This window comes from Suricata suricatta, chromosome 12, assembly GCF_006229205.1.
Source record: "Suricata suricatta isolate VVHF042 chromosome 12, meerkat_22Aug2017_6uvM2_HiC, whole genome shotgun sequence".
NCBI classification, from domain to species: Eukaryota; Metazoa; Chordata; class Mammalia; order Carnivora; family Herpestidae; genus Suricata; species Suricata suricatta.
Window position 1 is genome coordinate 62,906,179 of NC_043711.1, and position 25,013 is coordinate 62,931,191.

At 41.8% G+C, this 25,013-nt stretch overlaps 1 protein-coding gene across 1 annotated transcript; it reads right to left on the bottom strand.

Annotated features, from left to right (window-relative positions):
- Window positions 1-571: 571 nt before the first annotated feature.
- NAA20 (N(alpha)-acetyltransferase 20, NatB catalytic subunit) lies at window positions 572-15,281 on the bottom strand. The gene is made up of 6 exons (XM_029918151.1): window positions 15,157-15,281; window positions 10,670-10,694; window positions 7,469-7,559; window positions 6,688-6,823; window positions 1,556-1,701; window positions 572-1,140 (listed from the first exon to the last, which is right to left on the bottom strand). Exons 1-6 carry the CDS (start codon window positions 15,207-15,209, stop codon window positions 1,055-1,057), a joined length of 537 nt encoding a protein of 178 aa, XP_029774011.1. The 5' UTR covers window positions 15,210-15,281; the 3' UTR covers window positions 572-1,054.
- Window positions 15,282-25,013: the final 9,732 nt, after the last annotated feature.

Consider the following 25,013-nt stretch of genomic DNA (forward strand, 5'->3'; position numbering starts at 1 on the left):
AATATAAGTGACTAATCAGAGTCTTCCTCCAATTCTCTCTCCTGTTTTTGCTACGTGTATGCATGAGAACAAAACTTGGTCATGTTCCCAACGTCGGCTCATACCACTTTGTGGTTAGTGCCATGCAGGAAGGAAAAAGTCACCTTCTCATGGGAGAACATAAAAGGTTCATTTCTCTTACCCATAACTCCACCAAAGAAAGTCCTTTCAGAGGAAAAAGCTATTTAAGCATTTCTGTGGGGTTTTCTTTACTTCTTTTATTCACTGTATATTTTCAGATATTACAGCTGAAGAAAACTATACCTGAAGATAAGTGGTTGGCCCCTTACAAGTTTCATAGCCTTTAAGAATGAGAAACTGCAATATCATTTTTATATTTTAAAAGCCAGATTTAAGCACAGTAGTGTGAGAGGAGACAAAAGATGTGAGGCTAACACTGCAAGAACAAGTATCTGGGAAGAATTTCCTGTGCAATAAGAAGGATGCCTAAGTATGCTGCGCAGGGACTGTTTCACGTCTGCATTTTAAAAATGCTTTATATGGAACTCTAACAAGACAAACCTATCCTAAATGGCCTTTCTCAATCCTGATTTAATTTTATAAATGACTAACAAGTTTCCAGAACACATTCATAGGGTCAGCAATGCATTTTATTATACATTTTAGATTTATACATTTCATATATGCTTTTAAAGCTTCAATTAACAGATAATATAAAATAAATATATACGCAGCAGTGGTTCTCAGGCACAGAATTTAGGAGACTGGAACAAGTTTTTCCCCTTAACATAGTGAATCTTACGAACCAAAATAGTGAAATGTTTCCATCTGACTTAGCTGCCTTTTTGATTGAATTTTATTACAGTGAACAGCTTTAATAGGTATATTGCTATTTGGAAACAATGAGAATTCTCAAATTTATAACCTGTATTTTCTTGAAATCTGCAAGACCTAAAAAATTACTTTTCTCCTAATAGACCTCCAGGATCATCCAATGAAATTAATATTGTCCATAAAATCCCTGGAGCATTGGCCCAAGAACCACTGCCCATGGTTATTCAATGTCTTCAGGCCTCACAGGATGAGGTAATGGTATGATGGATTTCTTCTCAGTGTCTCTGGAAAGTGCTTTCCTCATATCTGTTAGAAAGAAAAATTTAATGTAAGTACCCAAATAACAAAGTATATCAAATCTAAAGTGTACATGGAAGGTTCCCATAAAAGGTTTGTCTCCTAGACCCTGAGAAAAATGTATTTTAGTGAGACTCCCAGTCACAAGTACAAATGTTCTTTTGTGAGAATCTGAGGGAAATTAACATCCCTGTAACATAATAAAACAACTGACAGGAATTCATCACTGGTTAGTTAATATAAGCTAACCAGTGACGGGTTCATAAAGGCAGGTTAGAGGATATTTAAATATGGGAGTTCAAATTTAAAATATTAGGTCCAAAAAATATTCTTTTAAGTTGATTAAAATAACTATTTCAGTCTGTAGAATGAATGTAACTGTTCTGGTGGCTCCCTGGGGATGCTGCCATGGAAGGGAGCTCACCGTAAGCGTCCTCGTCAGGCTCCCCGTTGCTGGCCGAGTAGTACTCTATGACTGTCCTGTACACGCTGTAGCCCAGCTGCTTGTACATGTTCACTGCAACCTGGTTAGACACTCTTACAAAGAGATCAACAAAAAATCCACCCTTTCTTTAAAAAAAAAAAAAAAAAAGAAGAAAAATGTTAGAATATGAGAAATTGTAGAAAATACTTACATATTTTTAAAAACAACACGTCTTTAGTTTGCTTTGACTACTCTTCATAGAATGGTAGTAATAGGACCCTGCAGCTGAGTACCTCATTCCAATTTTTATTTCTATGGATTTATGACAATTATTTTGCAGGATAAAGAGATGACTTTGTTTGCATACTAACATTTTAAAACCTAGATTTTCTTAAAGGAAATATTTAAAAAGCATTTTTAAACCACAATTCTGTCTTAAATTACTGTGTATTTTACATCATAGTAATTCACATGCTCATCTTATCAACTAGTGATACAGTACTTTCACCCATATGTGTAAATTAAAGATACTGAATAACAGCAAGCACTCATGTGGCCATGGCCCAAGTTTAAGTATAGGACACTGGCAGCCATGAGCCTTCAGGTCTCTCCGTCAGTGACAGCCACCCCAATAACCAGAGGTCCTGACTCTTGTGCTCATTAGCTCCTTGGTTTTTGCTGTAGACTCACCACCTACTATAGTTTTTCCTGGTTTGAACTTTATATAAATGTTACCATACTTTATATATCCTTTGGGGATTTCCCTCTCGTGTGAGTCAGCCTTGATGTAGCTAGATCTTATTTATCTTCCCTTTGTTTAGCATTCCATTGTATGGGTGGAGATAACTAGTTTGCCCAAGGTCCCACAGGTAATCCGTTTTTTACCATTACAAACTATACTGCTGTCAGTATTTTCGTCGTATGTCTCATGGCACAGTATCCAAGGTCTACAACAAGGGGTGTGATCACTGGCTCATAGGGGCATCTTCAGTTGCTTTAGTTGCCCATTTTCCAGTCTGCTTATACTCCCAGAAGAGGGTAAGACTCCATTCTCACACTGCCAAGGGTTGGTTTATCAGACGCTTTTAGTTTTGAAAATCTCTTAAGTATTTCTTAAGTATCCCAGGGTAGTTTTAATTGGCATTTCTCGTTACTATTGAGGCTAAATATATTTTTGTAGGCCATTTGGATTTCTCATTTTGTACTGTCCTTATTGGTCTTTCACTCATTCTTTCTTTCTCCCCCCATCAGTTATAGTTGTCTATGTATTCTGAATAGTTGACATCGTATAAATGATCGCTGCAAAATTTATCCCAATTTAAGGCTTGACTTGTTATCCTTCTATTATCATTTGATGAACAAAGTTATTTCACTTCAAAGAAGCTGCAATATGAACCTCTCCTTTATTTTTAAAAAAAGGTTTTTTTTAAACATTTATTTATTTTTGAGAGACAGAGAGACAGATCATGAGCAGAGGGGCAGAGACAGAGAGACAAAGAATCAGAAGCAGGCTCCAGGCTCTGAGCTGTCAGCACAGAGCCTGATGCGGGGCTCGAACCCATGAACTATGAGATCATGACTGAGCCGAAGTCAGATGCTCAACTGGCTGAGCCATCCTGGTGCCCCTGAACCTCTCCTTTACAGTTAACCTTTTTACCCTGAAGTCATGGATGCACTTTCCTATATTACCTTAAAAGGGCTTGTGAGAGTTTTGCTTTTCAGATCTAAGTTTTCAATAAATCTGGAATTGTGTATTGTAAGGTAATAATCTGGGAAAATTTTTTTCCCACATGGCTATCCAATTGTGCCACCATCTTTCTGAAGTATATCCTTCACTCCTGATGTGCAGTTGCCTCCTCTGAGTTATGTCAAAATCCATGTATCCCTGCATCTGTTTCGTCAATTCTGTTACACTAGCCTAAGCAAGTACTCCAACACTAACACACAGCTTACTCATTACAGCTTGGTATCTGGAGGGGCAAACCTGCCCATTTTGTTATTGTTCAAACAATCTGGTCTCTTTCCATTCCCCTGTGAGTTTCAGAATCAACAAGTCCCCCAAAAAGGACTTGAGATTTTGACTGCCATTACATTGGTTCTGTGGATCAATACCCGGTTAGCCTTCCATGTTATTAGAGGTAGTTATCTCTTCACTTAGATAGGTCATCTTTACCGTCTCTTGGCTAATGTGTTAGAAACTTCAGAGATGTCTTACAGAGCTTTTGTTGGATTCTTTCAAAGGGCTTAATGTATTTTGATGCCTCTGTAGTTGGCATCTTTTCCTAAATTTTAGTGTGTGTATAGAAATGAAATTGAATTTTATACGGACTATCCAACAACTTTAACTTTTATTCTAAACATTTATTTGTAGCTTCTTGTGGTTTTGTTTGTACAATCTTAGAGGTATAAAATAAGAGTTTTGTTTCCTCTCAGTTCGCCTATCTTTTATTTTTCTTGCTTTACTGTGTTTGTCTAGGACTTCCAGTAAATTACCGAAAAGGGGGTGACTATAGGCATCGTTCCTTGTCCTGTCCCAAGGAAAGCATTCAGTGCATCACTGCTAATATTTACTACAGGTTTTTGACAGATACTTTTTTTTTAGGTTAAGAAAGTTCTCCCCTTCTAATGGCCAACAGTTTTTAACCAATTGGATTTCATCAAAGTGTTTCCTGCATTTACGGAGATAATGAGTGTTCTCTTTTGATTAATATGGTGCATCAGACTTACATATTTTCTCATGTTAAAAACAACCTTCCCCTGATATATTATCCTTTTTTATGCTGAATCCATTTTGCTAAGATTTTTCTGGGATTTTTGCATCTAAAATGAGTGATATTTTTTTCATTTTCCTTCCTCATATTTGTCAGGTTTTGTCATCATGGTTATTCTAGTCTTTTAAAAAAGTTGAGAAATGTTCCTTCTTTTTGTTTGTGTAAAAGTGAACTTATAGATGTTATTTCTTAAAGAGTTGATAAAACTTGCCAGAGAAGCCATAGCTTTCTGGAAAGATTTTAGCTACTGATTATAATCTATTAAGGAAGGGCATCTGCCTGCAACCTACTTTGGCTCAGCTCTCAAACTAAAAACAGGTTTTAAAATTTTGAAAGAGTGTGTTTCTCTCTCTCTCTCTCACACACACACACACACACACACACACACACACACACACACAAACATTCACTGGCCTGTAAACCCTAAAATATCTGGCCCAGAAAAAGCACTGACACTTATTCTATAGCCTTAATTTCTACCTAATCATCCTATCAGAAAGCAGGTTTCAAATCTCCCATAATAATGATTTACTTTATTTCTCCCTGTATTTTTATCAATTGTCTCATTTTTACTTTGAATTTGTCACCATGTACAAAAATTTATAATTATCACATTTCATGACACATGAAATCTTTTACCTATATCCAATGATCCTTTTTTCCTCTGTTAATTACTGAATTATAATGTGACTATTGTTAAGTATACCAACTGTCTTTTGGTTAGAATTTTACAAGATAATTTAAAAAATTTCTTTCAATCTTTCTGTATCTTTAATCTTTACATATATTTCCTATAAATAGAATACAGTTCTGACAGTCGTCTTTTTATCTCATTTTACTGTTAAGAAAACTTGAACATAGGTTTTCCCTCTTAATAAATTTTAAGCATACGTTGTTTACTATAGGTAAATGTTGTACAGCAGATTAGAGTTTACATCCTCTTTAACTGCAGCTTTATGCTTGGTGATTAGTAATTCCCCATTTCCCTCCCCCCCACCAAGTCTCTGGTTACCACCATTCTACTCTTTGATTCTCTGAATTTACCTGTATTAGATATCTCATATAAGTGGAATCACACAGTACTTGTCTCTCTGTGAATGGCTTCACTTAGCACAACGTGTTCCCTCGTCTTTTAACTGGAGTAATTAGTCCATTAACATGGACTAGTCCAATAACATGTTGTATTTAGTGATTATATTTAGATTCATAGTCACCATCTTAGTTCATTCTTTTTGTTGTTGTTGTTTTACTACTTTAATCTCCTTTTGCACTGATTTTTATTATTCCATTTCTTCTCTGTGTATTGGTATGGAAATTATGGTTTCTGTTTTAATGTATATATTTAAAAATACATGTATCTATATATATAGCTAGGTACACACACACACACACACACACACACACACACACCCTTAATTCCAACGTAATGAAGATTTAGAAACTGGAGAAGAAGGGAGCTTGGTGGTTTTCAACTCTGAGAGAGATTCTATACCATAAATAACATTAAATCCTATGCATAGGGTGATAGCTAATTAGAACCCCATTTCTCAACTCCTTGTCCACTATACAATAATGCCAAATACCTTCTTCCAACAAGATAATGGTATAAACTCTTAGAGGTGCTGTAGGATTATTTCAGATATTTGGGGAAAACACAAACAAACCTTTCGTGTCAGACACCAGCAAACTGAACTACTAGTTTGATATAACTCACAAATGCAGCATCACATGGTGTTACATTCCTTTTGATGACAAGTATCTTTACGAAGCCAGGTTTTAGCAGTTCCTATGACTAAAAGAACCCAATACAACAAGAAAATCAATATGAAAGAAGAATGCAGGTGGTTGTGTTGAATCAGTTTCCAAGGTATGAGAAGTCCTGCAATGCTCAAAAGGCTGTAGAAAACCACAGTTATTTATTTTGTTTTCCAAATAGCTACTAGGTTGTTAGGCCATAAATACTAAGCAGTTAGGACGTAACTGCCTAAGTCTAAAATGGAGGATTTTTTGACTTTAGGGGCACTGTGAAAAAAGTCACTGAGATGCCAAGAGTGATGTTAATGGAATTTGGAAACATATGCCACAGTGGCAAGAACACTCAAAGAAATCTTGAGAGCTGGTCTTTGCACCGATTGCCTATGGCTGGTCAGTCGCTTTGCCTGAATCTTCCTCAATGGCAAAATAGGGACAGTACTACTACTATGAATATATGAGTATTTGGCTACTGGAAACTGAAAAGGAAAATCCTGTAAACTGTAAAGCACAATATTCAGCCTGAATGGAAAAAATCTTATCGGTGTTCACTAAGAAATATCAAATAGTTAGGGTTCATAGATTATTACTTGAAAAGCAGGATCTCACCGTTCTGAAATCTCCTCTAATAACTCCATAAGCTTAGCAGCCAAACCAAGGCGTCGAAATTCTGGAGCAACAGAGAGAGCTGTGACATGTCCGTGCCATTCTTCCCTAGCTACAGAGCCTTCTGCTTTGCCCATAACTGCCAACAAAAGATTGCATTCAGTAATTAAACACATGGATTTACACAAAAACATAGAATGCCTGTTCATACCTTATCATTCTAAAGGAAACTAATGACAAAGTCTTAAAGTAACACTTAAAGTCACCTAGCTAGTGTTTATTGGTGCTTTTATCTGAATCTCACTTATAAATGCAATATTGAATCTAGTTGTAAAATGAGAAATCAGAAAAAGGATTAAAAAAAGAAAATACTAAAAACACAACTAACTGAACACAGAACCAGAGTATGTATTTTTAAAATATCTATATTTCATGTAGGTAGGTACAGCTCAAATTTTCACTAGTAATGCTACTAATTCAATGAAGGTGTTACCATCCCCATATCATGTACCAAATAAACCATGTAGAAATGTAACATAAACTTTTAGAAATATCCAAAGAGCCTGAAACCATTTCTGTCTGGTTCACTGCTGAATATCCCCTGGGGCCTACCTAGCACAACGCCTCAAACACAGAAGCCATCAGCAAGCTGTCAAGTGGTTGAAAAACAAAATTACAGGCATCATTATTATACTGCCAATTCTGCAATCAATCTAGATCCGTTAAAACATCAAAATCTCAACTGCGTACCCAAAAGTGTTCTGGTGGTTGGTATTATACTTACTATAACCCATTAATTCTCCACCAGGTGCCTCTGCAACGATGAAATATTCTGGCCAGTGGGCGAGGTACTGTAAATAAAAAGGAATCCCATACTGGAGTCTTGTTAAGGAATGTGGAAAGTAATTGACGATAAAAAGTTCTTCATAGAAGGAATATTGTGAAGAAAGTTTCCTTTAGAAAGTATATTGTTACTTATCCCCAGCTCCATATATGTATAATTTTATAACCAAGTCAGTACATTAAATATTTAGTTAGCATTAATAACTCGTAACAAAATTGACTAAATATATGACTTCAAATGTGAATGGAGACTATACCATCTAATACACAGCGCAGAACCTGGACTCCAAGTTCTTCTGTGTCCATACTTATCACACTGTTTCTAAATCTCTGCACAGCACTTACCATCAGCTGGTATTTGTAACCCTCTCTCCCTTTGGAATATGAGTGTCATGGTCACTGCATCCCTGCTGCTTGGCACAAAGTAGATGCTCAATACATTTACTTTTCCATAATAGCACTAGAAAATTAAGGACTAGTTCCTACTTTAGCTTCAGTTTGTATGACTGTGAAAATAACTTTAAAAGTTAATTACTTCTAGAGTCAATTGGTCAACCGAACAATTACCCTTTTAGTGTTTCCCCTCCACTGATTCAAATTCTCCATTTCTGATACTACAAATAAAAGCTGATCTAAGAGTGAAAGCCTGAAGAATCTGCTCATTACATAACTCTTCAACCCTGGCATCCTTACTGACATGTGCTCATTCATATATTTCTTCTTCGTGTGAGCTTACTAATGCAATTCTAGGAGGGGCCACCACCAATCACACATTTTTAAGTTCCCGTTAAGCCTGTCCAGTAGTATATTCTCTTCTCTGAAGGACAGCCGTTATTTTCAGCACACTTGTAACATAACCCATAACACAGCAGGCCAGCCAGGATTCTTGCCACGCGGCCACTGACACGCCATAACTGCCTCTCCTCCAGCTGAGAGAGGAGCCCAGATGCTAGTTCATCGATCAGGAAGACCTGGCAGATTACTTTCAAACATGGTCTCGCCTGGATTATGGGACTTTTACTCTAAGTGTTAAGTGTAACTAGACACATACCATATAAAGTTAATTCGCATCCTAATACTTTACCTTACTATATAGTGAAAAATTATCTGTCAATTCAAAATTCGTTTTTTTTAAACATGGAGAGGGGTTTTTTTTTTTTTTTTTTAAGTGCATGCAGGGGAGAAGCAGAGAAAGTGGGAAAGAGAGAATCCTCAGCAGACTCCGCACTGCATGCAGTCAGACATCAGGCTTGATCTCCTGAAGAGTGAAATCATGACCTGAGCAGTAATCCAGAGTTGAACACTGACCTGACTGAGCCACCCAGGAACCCCTGGAGGGGTCTTTAAAAGGTCATAATTTTTGAAATACAAATGAAAATCTTGGTATTTTTGCTTTCTCACTCAACTTTGTTTCTGATATGTAGCTTTGTTGTTGTTTATAACTATAGTTAATTTTTAATACTGTAGATCGCTCCATTGTGTGAACAATTTAAACATCATTTCACTTGACAGAGGATATCTGGGTTATTTTCAGTTTCTCAAAAATCTTTTCAAATTCCTTCATGAATATAGTATAATTCATTTATTTATTGCAAATTTTTAATATTATAATTCTGCAATAAATATTTTTGTAATGACATAACTCAGGGTTTAACAAACATTTTCCATCAAGGGACAAATAGTTAAATATTCAAGGGTGTATGGACCATATGCTCTCCGCTGCTTCTACTCAAACTGGGAAAGCCATGGACAAAGCTACAGACAGGTTGCAAATTATGCAGCATGGCTGTGTCCAATAAAACTTTATTTACAAAAATAAAAATAGGCAGTGGGCCAAATCTGGCCTATGCACCTTAGTTTGCCAATCCCTGACATAACTGACTACTATTTTCAGCTTCTGGGAAATGGATTACTGTGTATTACACTGCCAAACTGCCTTCCAGAAAGACTAGCAGTTTATACTGTCACTAGCTATTTATGAAAATGTTTCTCTTACCCTCATCAACATTGAGTTTTATCATTTTTTTAAAAATCCTTGATAATTTGATAGATAAGACATGGCATTAGGGGCACCTGGGTGGCTCAGATGGTTGAGCGTCCGACTTTGGCTCAGGGCATGATCTCACAGTGAGTTCCAGCCCCACGTCAGGCTTGCTGCTGTCAACGCAAACCCACTCTTCAGATCCTCTGTCCCACCCTGGTTTGTGCCCCTCACCTCCTCTTGTGTGCTCTCTCTCCCTCTCAAAAATGAATAAACATTAAAAAAAAGACAGACTTAAAACAAAATAAAACCTGGCATCTCATTTTGCTTTTAACTTGCATGTCTTTTGACAGGTGAGACTGATCTGTGCCCTCTTTTGTTAAATTATCAGTTCGTATAGCCCTCCTACCCTGCAATGGACATGGAGTATGAGGGGGTTGTCTGCTAATGCGACATAACCCAGAGCACCCCAACTTCACACATCTTTGCTCATTCTTCTATTGGGGAACATGGTAGATACTGCTAATTATTACTCCAAATCCTTTCTTTGCTTTAGTCACAAGCACTAATTTAAAGCTGGACTCATTCCAACTGTTACAGCTTTTAGTAAGTGTGGCATCAAGCAAGCTGTTGTCATGGGGTGCAGAAGTCCTGTGCGGTACTTCCCAAAGGTATTCGTCACTCTCCCCTTCCCACCAGGAACATGGAGGTGATGCCGTTGGCTCTGGCAGCTGAGGCAGGAATGCCAAGGCCACCCTGGGAGTGATACAGTGGTTAAAATGCACAGCTGGGTCGCTGGTGACTTCATGAAACCACCCCAGACCACTTGTTACCTCAGACTTCATTCACATCAGACAGTGATAACCCAGCTTGCTGAAGTCCCTGCTTTCTGCTGCATGAGCTGTACTTCCTGCCTAGGGGCAAGGTAGGCAGGGCTGCTGCACTGCTGTAGACGTATGAGGTCATTACATTCACTTGTCAGGCAGATTTAAGACAACTCTCGTTCCCTGTTTGTTTGTTTTTTTTAAGTGCTTTCAATTTGCTTATGTTTCCTGGACTACAAGTCTGAAAGTGTTTTTGTACACAAACCTATTCTTCACTTTGTTCCTCCATGTTCCTTACTAATAAGCCTTCATTTAACCTTTTTTAAGAAAAGGATACAGTTTCTGTAAGTGGATCCAAGTTACTAAAAGAAACAAAAGAAATGTCAGTAGTAAGCAAAGTTGACAAAACCAGTTTAAATATGCCATTGAAACTGAAAACATGCATAAGGAAAACAAAACATGCCAAATCCACAACCTTAAAACCAAATTTAGGGGTTAGGATGGTGTAAGCGGTTACCTAAAGGTCAAACTGAGCCATCGCAGCCACTATAAAGATACCTACACATTTTCATTTAACTGTTTCTTCCTTAAAACTACTTTATATTTAATACATCTGATCAAAACCTTCCATTTCCTAAATGGCCATAAGTCGTTAATGGAACTGGAGCCCAATATGTAAGTCACAAACAAGGTAAAACCAGCCCCCCGCGGCATCTGACAGGGGTCCCTCCACACGTCCGTAGGCCTTCCCTGACAGCGCCTTTCTCCTTTCTTCCACACAGTGTGGGCCTCTCACCGCCCGGTGTCTGCTCCCCTCTCTCCTGCATCCTCACCTCCTCTTCCCCATCATGCCATCCCTAAACTTCGGGAGGGAGACTTCTGGGTCTGACTGTGGTGCGCTCAGCACCTATTTCACTAGCATAACGGATCACAACACTCCGAAATCAGCAGTTCTGTCTACAAAGAGCTCTGCCCCTCACTTCCCTATTCGCGCAGTGGAACCAGTACTTTGCCAGGCTCAAAATCAGGCACCTGCAAATTTGCCTCTCGTACACCCACTCGCACTCTTTCTTGGGACCCTTACCGATGAATGCACTTGTCTAGGCCAGCAGTTCTCAAGCTTTACGCTTCAGAACCCATTTACACTCAGAAGTTAATGAGGACCCCAAAGAACTTATGTTTATGTGGGTTATATCTATTGATATTTAAATTTTTGAATATTCATTTTAAAATAATAAATCAATTACATGTTAATAAAACTTTTTTTTTTTTAACCAAAAAAATCACTCTACTCTCAAGAACAAAAGTTTAGGGGCGCCTAGGTGGCTTAGTCAGTTAAGCACCTGACTCCAGCTCAGGTCATGATCTCACAATTCATGAGTTTGAGCCCCATGTCAGACTCTGTGCTAGGAGCCTAGAGCCTGCTCTGAATTCTGTGTCTCCCTCCCTCCCTCCCTCTCTCTCTCTGTCCCTCTGCCACTCATGCGGTCTCTTTCTCTCAAAAATAAACATTAGAAGAATTTTAAGTACAAAATTAGTGACAAGAATGGCATGGTTCTAACAGTTTTACAGATCTTAATGTCTGGCTTAAGAGAAGACAGCTGGATTCTTGCATCTGCGTCTGCACTGCTTGATGCCGCATGTCACAGGGCTGGACACTCGAGAGAATGAGAAAGGCAAAAAACCCCATCTTGGTGCTATCCTGAAAATCATTGACTTTGCAGAAGCTTGAAGAGCCCCAGCCACAGCCGATCACTGCTCCACAGTGTGGGAATTCACTCCGCCACACCTTTCAGTGACTACTTTATAAACCTCCCATCCTGCCTCAACTCTCCTTCAGCTGCTTCCTGTCTCACACAGAGAAATACACAACAGCACGATGAAGGCTTCACCAAGACCCCACCACCAAACCCACACGTGTCTGTGCCCCTCTCTACTTGCTCTGCTGCGACCATGCCTGGAGCGCCGGAGAGCAGATCCTCCCCCTCGCCGCCCAGGCTCCTGCTCCCGCAGTTCTCCTCCCCCGGATAACCGTAGACACGTGCTGCACACTTAGCTGTCAGAAGCTCTACATGGCTCCCCACTCCCTCCACCTGAAACGCTCTCCTCGCTCAGCTTTTCCTCACCCCTCACTAGGCCATTAGATCTCCTTCAACACTTGATACCTAAGGCACCGTCCTGGAGCCTCTTTTTTCCTATCCACACTCATTCCACCCTAATGTCAACTAGCCTCTTGGTTTTTGTTTTCTGTTTTAGTATTTATTTAAGAAATCCCTACACCCAGCGTGGGCCTTGAACTCACAGCCCCAACATCAAGAGTCGTATGCTCTTCCCACTGGACCAGTCAGGCACCCCTAGCCTCCTGGTTTTAATACTACCATCTACGTAATGTTGCTTCCCCCCTCCCCCGCCGCGCCAAATTTCTATGTTTAGCCCAGACTTCCCTGCCCGATATCTCAATGCACTTAGCAGAGGAGCCCAACTCCAGGAGGGTCTCTCCAAGCTCTGGCCCTGTGACTCTGACCTCATCCCCTCACTCTCCCACCCACACTCTGCTCCAGCCACACCGGCCGCCTCCTCCAGTCAGAAACTGCTATCCCTGTGCTTACTGCTCTCTCTGCCTACAAGTTCTCCTGCCCCCAACATCCACAGGACTCACTCCCTAGTCTCCCCCCGAGCCTTCTGCAGGCACACCTTCCCTAAACACTCCACCTAAAGTTGAATCCCCACTCACTCCCTATTTCCCTTCCCTGTCTGCATGTTCTACATGTTATACTTTCTTACCTCCCCAACACAAAAACGTAAATTCCATGAAGGTAACATTTTTTTTTTGCTTTGTTCATTGCTGTTTCTCTAGCACTGATGCACAGTATGCATGGAAACATTTATCCAAAAATAAGTAAAACAGCTGTTACATTAAGTGCAGTGTTTCTACATCCGCTGCCTCTGCCCTTCCTACTGCAGCACCCTCCTCCAGCGATCCTGGTGTTCTCTAGGTCAGTGCCCTAATCCATGTGTGAAGTTGGAGGAAACGGTTAGAGGATTCCCAATGGCATATTCTGAAGAGGCCTTCACAAGCTAGACAATTCTCTGAAATCTAAAGTTTTATTATAAATATTCATGCTTATTTTCTTTCTCCTCTATTCATTTCCAAATAAAAGAGCTGAGCCTTCCTAGACCTACAGTTAAAACATACTCTTGAAGCTTGAAGGCACACGGTCCCCTGCCAGGCCTGCACCTCCCAAACCCAAACCTCTTGTCAAGTCACCATGTCTGAGCCCCCGCCAAGACATCCTAAGTGGCCTGCCTGCCTGGTCTGCCTCCTCTAATCACCTCACGCCCCACATGGCTCTGTGGGGAGAGCTGGGGCTCCAGAGCACTGGTCCTTAAACAGCCGAGGACGTGCATTTCCACAGGGCTTCCTGGCCGTCAGGGACCACTCTGAAATAGTCACTACAGCCAACCTCTGGGATTAGAGTCCCTGCTTCACCCACTCGCACCGCAGGGCTCTACCATCTGGGTCAACTGACCTGAACTCTCGACACCTTAGTCGACTCCTACAAAAAGTGGGGATACTGAGACCTGCGAGGACTGCACGGGTTATTACAAGCACCAGTGCCCGGGGGGAGTGGGAGCTCCACACAAGTCACCTAAGTCACACCGCTGCGACTGGGAGAGGCTCATTAGAAAATTCTTCCCAGCAAGTCTGAGCGCTCCAGCGGCGAAACGAAGTCCAGTCCCACCAGTCCCCTGACCGACTCAGGTAGAGAAACCCAATGCCACACTCAACTCGTCTCCGGCTGTCTGGCCCCGCTCCAAGCTTTCTGACCTTCACACCTGCTTCCTTCTCCAGAACTTCCTCCTCACTGCCAACATTTTATCCATCCTTCAAGGCTCACTCCCACTTCGAAAGGTTTCTAGCCAACTCCTCTCAACTTCTTCCCATTCTCAACACTTGAACCTGACCCACCCAGCTGTCTTTAAAGTGGGTCTGGGACTGGCAGGTGAGTGGATGGACGGACGGACAGACAGATATGTGAAAAAGTCAACAGAACAAAACGTTAACTGGAGAACCCAGCTGAAGTTGTCAACTTTTTAAACGTTCGGAAACTTCCACAATAAAATCTTTTCTTAAAAAAATAATGAAAAAAAAAAAAAGGAAAGTATCTGCAAGTCATAGGTCCCGACTTAATTCGGACTAAAAGCAGACACGTTGGGCCTCCACCAGCATGCGCCCACTCCTCACAGAACAGGTTTCCAGGCCGGATGCGCCGCTTCAGTACCGAAAGGCACAAAAACAAGCCCGGACGCAGAAAGGAACGACGGCGGTCGGGGCCACCACCACCAGGTTTCACTCGGACACAGATTAACCATCACCAGGTGGGCTGCACAACGTCCACATTCCCAAAAACCACTTAGCTGTTGGCCTCGCCACGACCTCGGCGGCCGGCGCTTCGGGGCTGTCCGCTGCACAGAGAGACGAAGCCGAGTCAGCTGGCCGGACGCCGGCGCAGAAGCAGAGCCGGGCTCGGGCCGCTCCCCCACCTCCTCCCACTCGCCCCGGTGCGTCGGGACACCCATCACTACAGGACGCGCGCGCGCTGCCCCGGCTCCAACGAGCACGCAGGGATGCGGGATGAAGTCTCCGTGCCTCAGCCAAGGTCAGCAGAGCGCCCCTCCACGTCCGTCCCCGCCCCGGCTCCGACCCCGCGGCTCCTAGGGAGGCGGCAATGGCGGCCGGCGGGGGTGGCTCCCGCGGGCTCCGGGCCACGGCCCGGGAGGGGGAGTGCAGTCACCAGTGTCGGCCCTGGGGGCCTCACTCACATGTTGTTGAAGCGGAACAGGTCGTCGCACGTGAAGGCCCGAAGCGTGGTCATCGCGCCGTCGCCGCAGCCGAGGCCGGCTAGCCGCGGCCCCCGCCCGCCCCGCCGGAAGTCGTTCTGCGTAGGGTCACTTCGGGCGGGGCAAGGAACTGCTTCCGAGCCACGTGTTGCTCGGCAACCAAGACGGCGGAACGGCTCCCTCTGGCGGCCTTCATCTGGAATTGCAGGATCCTTCTTGCGAAGTCGCGGAGTTCTTCCCCTTCCGAACCTCAAAACTACCTCGCGGGAGTGACTGGAGTACATAGGTAGTGTGATCTCCTAGAGACGAAAAACTGACCGGGCTTAGAAAACCACCACAGAAAAGCGGAGTTTAGGACCACTTGGGTGCCCGGTAATAAATGAGAAACGAAGTGTAGCCGAATGGGAGAATTATGGTTCAGAGCTGCCTGTCCCAGTGATGTGTAATCTCAAATCTTCAACTTCCACGTTTACAAACATAAAGAGAAACGTGAAATGAATTGTAATAGCGTATGTTATTTTAACCAACATATAAAACATATCATTTTACATGTAATCAATAAAAAAAAATTTAATGGAATGTTTTACTTTTTTGTGTGTTGGACTAAGTCTTTGAAATCGGCTTTCAAATTTAAATTTACATTAAAGTCAAATGAAGTTAAACATTCCATTCTGCAGTCACAGAAGCCACATTTTTAGCGCTCAGTAGCCCCATAGGTAATGGCTGCCACCTACGGGACAGTGCTGGTCCAAAGGCTAAGACTGCCTGCTTTTGGAGGTTCTCACCCCTCTCCCCTTTGTTAAGCAATTACTGAGTTGGTCTTGAGGGACATATTGCAGAGGTCAAACCTACCCACACCACTCCTCAGGAAGTCTGAATTTCAAGGTCCTCACATCCAACTGCCCTGGAGCCCAAGTTGCTCCACAGGGCTGCTCAGCAGCCCACTACCCAGACTTGGGTGCCAGGCAGGAAGGAAGAGAGCAGAAGGCTGAGGAAGTAGGTAGGCCTGAAAGAATGATCTTTCAGGGCACGTGGGCAGCTCAGTCCGTTGAGTGAAAGACTCTCGATTCTGCTTAGGTCATGATCTCACCATCCATGAGGTGTAGCCCCACCTTGGGCTTCCGTGCTAACAGCACCAAGCCTGCTTGCTGCTTGGGTTTCTCTCTCTCCCTCTCTGCCCTTACCCCGTTCTCTCTCTCTCTCTCTCTCTCTCTCTCTCTCTCTCTCTCTCTCTCTTTCTCAAAATAAATAAATAAACTTTAAAAGAAAAAAAATGGTTTCCCAAGGTCCAAGCTCATCTCTAGCCATTGTTTCCAAAAACCTCAACAATACAGGCGAGTGTAAACACACATGTTATAGTGCCTGGAGCATGCAAACTCACGTCCACAGGTCTTGTAAACGCACTAGGAGGGCAGAATATGAGCTTATGAGCTCAGCTACTGCCGGCAGGGTGTTTAAACAGGGACACATTTTAGGGGCAATTTCCTAGCAGGAAAACATAACATGCCACTTTAAATGAATGTTAAGAGATCATTTTTAGGAAAGGAAAAATTATGGTGTTCATATAAATGTAAAATGAACACAAGACAAAGATTTTAATTCAGTAATTAATGAAAGAATCAGTAAGTTGTTACAACCACTTCAAAGGAGAATTTAAAGCACACAAGGCAATCAGGAATGTTGAAATGTATTTACAAACAGATGTAAAGCTGTTGATATCTACAGAACGGTAGGTAGTCTATTGCATCTTCTGAACATGCACAATGCACTTCTGTTCCTATGCACTAGAGTCATTTTCTTTACTATCAATTTTCTGCAGCTTACAGAGTTAATCTAGAAGGGTATACCGAACACCTAATCATCATGTGTGTGTGTGTGTGTGTGTGTGTGTGTGTGTGTGTGAGTGATTTAACACTGCATTAAAACTGAAGAGATGACTGAGCACTATAGAAATAAGGGTACTTAAAGGTTTCCTTTAAAGCTTAAGACTTTGGAAACATTGTTACTTCCTTGTTTTCTTGTGTTTAAAGTTTCTGGGGGAAAAGGCCAGTATGATTTTTGTTTTCCCTTTTGTGGGTGACTTAGTTTATGTTGGAGTGTCATTAGTCATAACACTTGCAGAAATAAAACATTCTTAAAGGCACATACATGTGAAACCTAGCAAATCTCTCCAGTGCATCTCCTAGTACCTTTCAGCAGTTTAAACAGTGAAATTTCAAAAAAAAAAAAAAAAAAAAATTCAAAGCTGGGTCACTCCCACATAGCCAGTGGGAATGTAAAATGGTGCAGCCTCTCTGGGAAACAGTTTGGCGGTTTCTTTAAAACCTAAATATGCAACTACCATTTAACACAGCAGGTGCACTCCTGGGTATTTCTCCCAGAGAAATGAAAACTTATATTCACATAAAAACCTGTATACAAATGTTTCAGTCAGAGTCAAAATTTTGTGTATTGTGTGATTCCATTTATGTGACATTCTGGAAAAGGCTGAATTATAGAAACAGAAAACAGACCAGTGGTTTCCAAGGACTGGGGTTGGGGTGGGGGGTGGGCAGAAGGGGATTATGGGAGAGCTTAACGGGCCTAGTCATTACTGAGTGTTTCTGTCAAAATTCATAGACCATATATGAAAGAGAATGAAATTTTACTGTAAGTTATATATTAATAAACATGAGTTTAAAAATAAAATCAACAGTTTTTACATTATTGTCCCCATTTCAATCAAAAGCATGAACTACATTAAACCCCATCAAATCTTATAGGTTTGGGGGGCTTCTAGGACACGCTGTTTCAATTTTATTTTTAAGATGCAGGAAAAACACCGCTTCTGTCCTGGCTGCACATTTTCCCCACATTAAAGATGACTCATAGAACTTTTTATTTATCATTTTACATTGTGTAATTCCTTTTACTGCTTAGTTGGAAAAAACTACAAGCTTTTACCATATTTTGTCACAAAACATTTTCCTGCTCATTGAGACAAAACACCATGTGCTCTTCTGTAAACAGTGCTGACCCAGGTTCGCATCTACCATGGCAGAATTCCACATTTAAACAAGCAAACAGCTTGGTGTTTCATCTGTTGTTGCTCCATTTTTTCCTTCAGATCACGTGGAAAGGACAAAAAGCACAGTAAATATACATATTTTGACAAATCCTAGGCAATGTGGGTGACAGTAAAAGAACTTGGGTGCCTCCAGACAGCAAATTTATTTGTTATAGAATAACGACTGAGCAGGGTAGGTGCACGGACTCTGATCCTCAGCGTAATTAATCATCTATGTCCAGTTTTGCAGCCAGGTTTCACAGTTATGCTCACCATTCATACTAGGAGCTGACTACAGATTTCCATTAAACACAACACACTGCATACATCTACTCCTTACCAATACATCACTAAAAGGAGAATTTTTAAAAAACTTTTCTCAAGGTATAGATCCATGAGAACAAAGAGAGTGAAGGAAGAGACAATAGCCAGTGAGAACTGGCAACAAACTTATGGATGTTGTGGCAGGTCGTCTCCCTAAACAAGAAAAAAAAAGAGCATCTCAAGGCAACCTTGCTATTCGAGTATGTGACAACATCTAAGACCTTGTAACATGAGACCACTGTAATCAGACTGCATGTTTGTGTGTTACCATGGGAGACAAAGAAGTAAGAAACATATAAAAAAAAAAACCATGCCACATGGTGTTCGGGGCTCAGGTCTTTGGGTACAAACCCAACTGAGCAATGTCAGCTGGAATAAAGTTGCTTCCTGGAAAGAAAAGCCTCGGTGTCACGACTCTCTGTGCTAGAATCCTGCTATGATGCTAATAAACTAATTTAGCCGATAGAATGAAGCCAAGAGGTCTGTGACTGGATGAGTAAAGGCCAAGAGGCAAGGCAATTAATTAGTTTCTGGGGCAGAATCTGGGGAGGCTTGGGGAGTAGACAAGTCAGGTACGAGGAAAGGGAGAAGATGAGACCCTTACTCCCCGGAGAGGCTTGAGAAGTTGTGTGCCCAAGTTCAGAACACAAGCCTGAAGGGTGAGGTAAGACACCCTACTGACAGTGAGAATTAAGTGAAAGCTGGCCTTCTGAATGATGACCCTCTGCAAACCCTTTGCCTGCTTTGTTCCTTGAATGTGGGGAGCTAGACTGAAGCCCAACCCTGCCGTTCCAAGTCAGGTATTAGGGAATTTTTTGTGGGGAAACTGCCTGACCCAAGAGAAAAGCCCCACAGGGATTCACGTTTTTTCAGCCCTCTGACAGACTGTTACGTAATTACGCTAAGAGCCATCAATTCATAAACTCGGCCCCATATACATGATTTTCAACAAGTTGTGGTGCTTTACATTTAATTATAAATAGCTACAAGTCACTGAGCATTTGAGGAGAGCCTCTAACCCAAAACAGTCAGATAAAAATAGAACTGGATGAACAGAAGAACACTAAACCAGATCTCCTTCCAATATCCAAAGAGAGGTAAGAAGATACTGTATCCATGGAAAGAAAGAGCAAACTGTTTTATTTTGTTTTTAATTTTTTTAAATGTTTATTTATATTTGAGAGACAGAGCTTGATCAGAGAGCAGAGAGAGAGGGAGACACAGAATCTGAAGCAGGCTCTAGGCTCTGAGCTGTCAGCAGAGCCCAATGCAGGGCTTGAACTCACAAACTACAAGATCATGACCTGAGCTGAAGTCGGATGCTTAACTAACTGAGCCACCCAGGTGCCTCATAAGCAAACTGTTTTAAAAATTATGTTCAGAGGCAAAAAAAAATTCTAGGAAATTGCAAATATAATATCATAAATTAAAAAAATCAATAATTGAAGCAATGCCGCCCAAAGTAAGAAATAAAGACAAAGAGACAGAAAGTAGGGATTAAAGGTAAAGAGAGAGAGCGAGAGAGAGGGGCAGCTCAGTCTAATAGGTCCAATATCCAAAAAATAGGAATTCAAGAAAGAGAGAAAAGAAAATGGAGAGGAATAAATGGTCATCTTAACAATATAAGAAATGTCTTCAGAATTTAAAAATATGAATTTGCAGAGTGAGAGAGAGCATGGAATCTCTTTCAATTGATTAAAAAAGAATCCACATCAAGGCACATCACTGACATTTCCAAACAGTAAAGATTCTAAAAATTTCTAAGAAGATCTGGAATATGGAAAGAAGGTATATTAGCTTGCTTTGGCTAATCAGCAAAACACTCAGACTTAGTGACTTTAAAACAGTCTGTGGGTTGGGTAATTATTCTGGTCTGAATTGGACACATGGTGCTAGACTGCCTCACTCACATGTCTGGGACTTCCTGGAAGGGTGGTCTCTTGTCTTCCAGGAAACTGGTCTGGATTTGTTCACAAAGGTGAGCAGTGGACTCACAGCAGCAAGACAGGGCGAGCTCAATGCACTGGTCAAACAGTTCCTTGCCTCATGTTTGGTATTGTCCTTTTGACCAAAGTAGGTCATATGGCTGGGCCCTTGGTCAAAGTGGAAGGAGATTATCCAATGTTATAGATAAAGTGAAATATTCTTTGGGGGCCACTGTGACCACCATGTAAGCTATACACAAGGTATAGAAGCAAGGATTAGAAATCCAATGGTATTAGATTTCTCAATGGCATCTCTGAAAGCCAGAAGTCAAATGAAGGAAAAGGATTCCTAATCTTCAAAATTCTGAAGGACAATTTCTAACATAGAATTCTCTATTCTCAAGCACTAGTAAGGATAGAAGAGTCAGAAGAATATGTAAGTCCTCAAATATTTCACCTCCATTTTTTCTGATGCTTTCCCTGGGCAGTCAGCAGCTGGCAAGGCCGAAGAAGCCCACCCTCTTCCATTTTGAACCATTCACTCCTTGGTCACCAAATACACTTAATTAAATATATCTTCCATGTTTTTCAAAATTGATGAATAAAATATCGCTCTGATGAATGCATCCTCAAGGAAGAAAATGTCTTTAAAAGAAAGTTGGCTGTCTTTTCAGAAAACAAAAAAGCTCATGAACTTCCTACATCATGTGCAGTGTGAATAATTAATTCTTCAGACTATATGATAATGTCTACACACATACACACACACACATGCACGACTATATGATGATGTCTACACACACACACACACACACACACGCATCTGCAGGCAGCTGGCCTAGACAGAAAGAAACCTTTCCAGTTTCTGTTCACCCTCACACAGTCAGAGGTAAAAGAAGATGACGTCTAACAAAATGAGCAAAACCCACCTCATATCCAGTCTTTCCCCACACCTTTCAGGTCCCCTCTCTTTCCTACTGAAGCAAAACATAACATATAACCTTGAAGTAAATCTTTATTTACTGATCCCTACATTTTAAACCTTCTGTGGTGATGCAGGTGATTTTAAGTGAGATTATCCTTTTTTTAAAAAAGTATGTCTCGCAGTCATTTTCTTCTCCTTTCTCCAGTCTTCTGGCAGCAGCACATCTACATCCGTGTAACTGTATTGGCTGCACAAATGTCGTTGCCCCACTTAAACCTGGAACTAATTCTTCTCAATCGAAGTGCAACAGATCATCTATGGATTCTGCTAAAATGCAGGCTCTAATTCTGCAGGTTTCCGAGGGGCTCAAGATTCACATCAAGGAGATGCAACGTTTGGCTCATGGACTGTATTTTGCAGCAAAATGTCCAGCTATCTGTGTGATGAGATTTTGCAGTTTGCCAAGTATCATGCTGGTAAAAAGCAACCTTCCCAGTGTCCTAGCAAGTTCACATACTTTTGATTGGTTAAAGAGTCCTTGTCACTTTATTTCTCTTGGCAGGTTTTCATCTTTCTGTTCAGGGTAGATGCATGTCTACTGACCGCAAAGGTGAAAGCAAGCGAGCAAGATAAAATTCACTCAGAGCACAATCTGATAAATGAATCCATTTTCTCATAATCTGTAGAATTGGCAAGACATGGGAAATGTGGCCAGCAGAGATACAGAAGATCACATCAAATACCTTATTCTTTTGGATAAAGCATAGTGCTTTTTGGCACAATCCTGTTAAATAATTATGCATGCTTATATAAATATCTACATCTAAATAAACAAGGGACTATAATAAATACAACAAAAAGTGGAGAAGCTGTCGAAACAATTGCTGACCAGAGTTACCCTTCTACTTAAGTAATAAGTCCTTTCGGGGAAGGGCTACAGCACACTCCGTGGTTGCAGAGATGGCTCCTCTCTGGATGTCACTCAGACGATGACTGCGGAGCGGACAAAACTTGTCATTGCAACCTCCTTCCTCCCCTTCTCCCTTCTTGGCAAAAATCCCCACTGGCTATGGGCCCATAGAGAAAGTACTGCCAATTCATACACACACACACACACGCACACGCACACGCACACGGCCACCACCACCACGCTCATCAGCAAGGACAAAGTTACAGGAGGGCAGCCGCTCTGTTTTTAATCCTCCCACACTGGGCATCCCACGCCAGTAGATTTTGCTTCAACCTTCAATATCTGTTACTGCCTTTCTTCTATTTCATAAGAAACTTGCCAGCAGGTATAATAGAAGCAGATAAGTACAAATAACAGTAGTGGAAAAAGTTCGAAGAAGTTGCTTATCTAATGATAATAGCAATGAATATTTAAAACGCTTGTGGGGTTCCAGGCTCTGTTCCGACTGCGCACGGATTAATTCCTGCTGGGTCGGTGGCACTCACGTAAACCGAAATGCTGTTATGACCTCAGCCCATGAGAAGTACGCATTTGACAGTGTGCGCGTGTGTTTTTTAATAGACATAAGTGGTGGATGCTTTTTAAATGTCTATGCACATATAGTCATTTTTAGCTTCTAAGTTATTCTAGTTAATATACTAGGACTGTATTATCCAATATGGTAGCCACCACCACATGTAGGTTTTGAGTATTTGACAAGAGGCTGTCGTGAAATGAACTGTGGAATGAGTGCAAAAGACCCACAAGATTTTGAAGACAGTGTAAAAATTAAATGCATCTTTTATGTTTAAATTAATTGTTGAAGTATGATATTTGGGATAGCATGAGTTAACATGTATCACTATTACATTACTAAAATAAATTGTTAGGAGTATGGTAATATATTACTGTTAATTTTGCCTATTTCTTTTTCCTTTTTTTATGTGGCTACTAGGAAACTTAGCCTTACCTTTGTGGTTTGTTGCATATTTTTATAGAACGGCACCACACCAGAAGTACCTATCCCCTGGTCTTCTGCAAAGCTGAAGATCGAGGACCTGCACTTGGTGAGGTGTTAGTGGCTGTAGACAAGGTCTTCGTTCTCCCCGCTGTGTTTGTATCTTCAGACCTATGTCTTGACCTGTCCTGGCATTTATCAGGCCTGACTTCACAGTATAGTCACCTCGGAAGTTTTTGTAAGAAAGGCTGTCTGGCCCCACCTGCAGAGATTCTGACGGCCTGGGAAGCCAGTGCCTCAGGAGTTTTAAAGGCTTGCAGGTGATTTGAAGAAGCCGCTGAAGCTGGGAGCCTGATCCGAATGGACAGGGAGTCCTGCTGGGAGGACTGCGTTGGCAGCGGGGCCTCCTTCACACTCCGAGTCTCGAGTCTCGGGTAGGAAGTAGGGAAGAAGCTGGGGAAAGGACGCGCCCAGCCGGGGCCTGCCAGTTGGCAAAGAGCCTTGTAAATGGCCCTCACTGAAACCTACTGGAGAGAACCGCGCCCTCCCGAGCCACGGTGCAGTGCGGGTAGGGGAAACGGGAGGGAAGGAGAGGAACGGAGCTACAGGACAGGAAATGCCTTCATTGGTGGGAGGTGACGCTTCCCGGGGAGCTGATTACAGAGGTGCAGACCCTTCTCATCTCCAGTAGGCACCCCTGAGAAAACCAGAGCCCTGCAGAGCCCTGCTCAGCCTCCACCACCCTGGGCTGTGGGCTTTGGGCTCCTTCCCCTCCAGGCTGGCAGCGAGAGAGAGGAGGGCTGTGTTTGGTCAAGGGAAATGCTCAGATTTAGTTCTGTAAAGCAGTGATGAATGTCTGTTGCGTGGAGTGCCACAGAATCCGGCCTCTAATCCATTGTGGAAGAGTTTCTTACAATCTAGACGAGAAGTGGTCTCCATTCCCCGCTCATCTGCCTCACTTCAATCAGAAATGCTGCTCCTGCTGGGCGGGGGTTTGAGGGCAGGCTGTGGGTACCGCTCTGCTACGTCTCTAACAGATCTTTGAGTGATTTTAAAACTTCCCATGTCCATCTTCCTGGAAAAGTCAGTGTTCAGTGGGAAGTTTGTGCCCATCTGCCACACGTCTTTTGAGAGAAAGAGACCCTTTTCAAATAAAAGCCTGTTCTCTGACACAAATACCAGGTACTGGCCCTCCCGCCCTCCACTTCTTCCTCTTTATCATCTTGCCTGCTTATGAGTCTGCAGTGTGATATAAATATTTCACATTTCCAACTTGACTTGGGTTAACTAAATAACCAATAACACTTTTGGCTTCAAATTCACTGTCATGAACATGGTCTGAAAAAATGAATTTTAGGATTTACTATCAGATACGGCTGGTGATTAAAATAACCACGGCCTTGGTCCTGTGCCATTTCTCTCCGACTTTCGGGGAGTAACCAGGGAGTGCTGTTAATAACAAGAACGCTCTCATTTCCAGTCTCTTTATGAAGATGAAGGTCAGAGATGCCCGATGGAGGCGAAACCACATTTATGAATAAGCGCATTCATGGTTGGGGTTCCTGACTTTTGTTTTCTTATACATCTAAAGTTGTAACTTCCACATAATACTGAACTACTTTGTTAAGTTTCTATTTCCTTTCTGTGTCCCTGAGGGGGGAACATTTGGCAGTGCCTACAACATTAAAAAATACAAAAAGGAAAGAAATCTT

Excerpts from the sequence above, each read along its gene's own strand:
- NAA20 (XM_029918151.1), bottom strand. The coding sequence starts at position 15,209 with ATGACCACGCTTCGGGCCTTCACGTGCGACGACCTGTTCCGCTTCAAC. Across the intron at positions 10,695-15,156 it reads CTGTTCCGCTTCAACAACAT|TAACTTGGATCCACTTACAG; the intron begins GTGAGTGAGGCC and ends TGTTTCTTTTAG. Across the intron at positions 7,560-10,669 it reads TGGATCCACTTACAGAAACT|TATGGGATTCCTTTTTATTT; the intron begins GTATCCTTTTCT and ends ACAAGACTCCAG.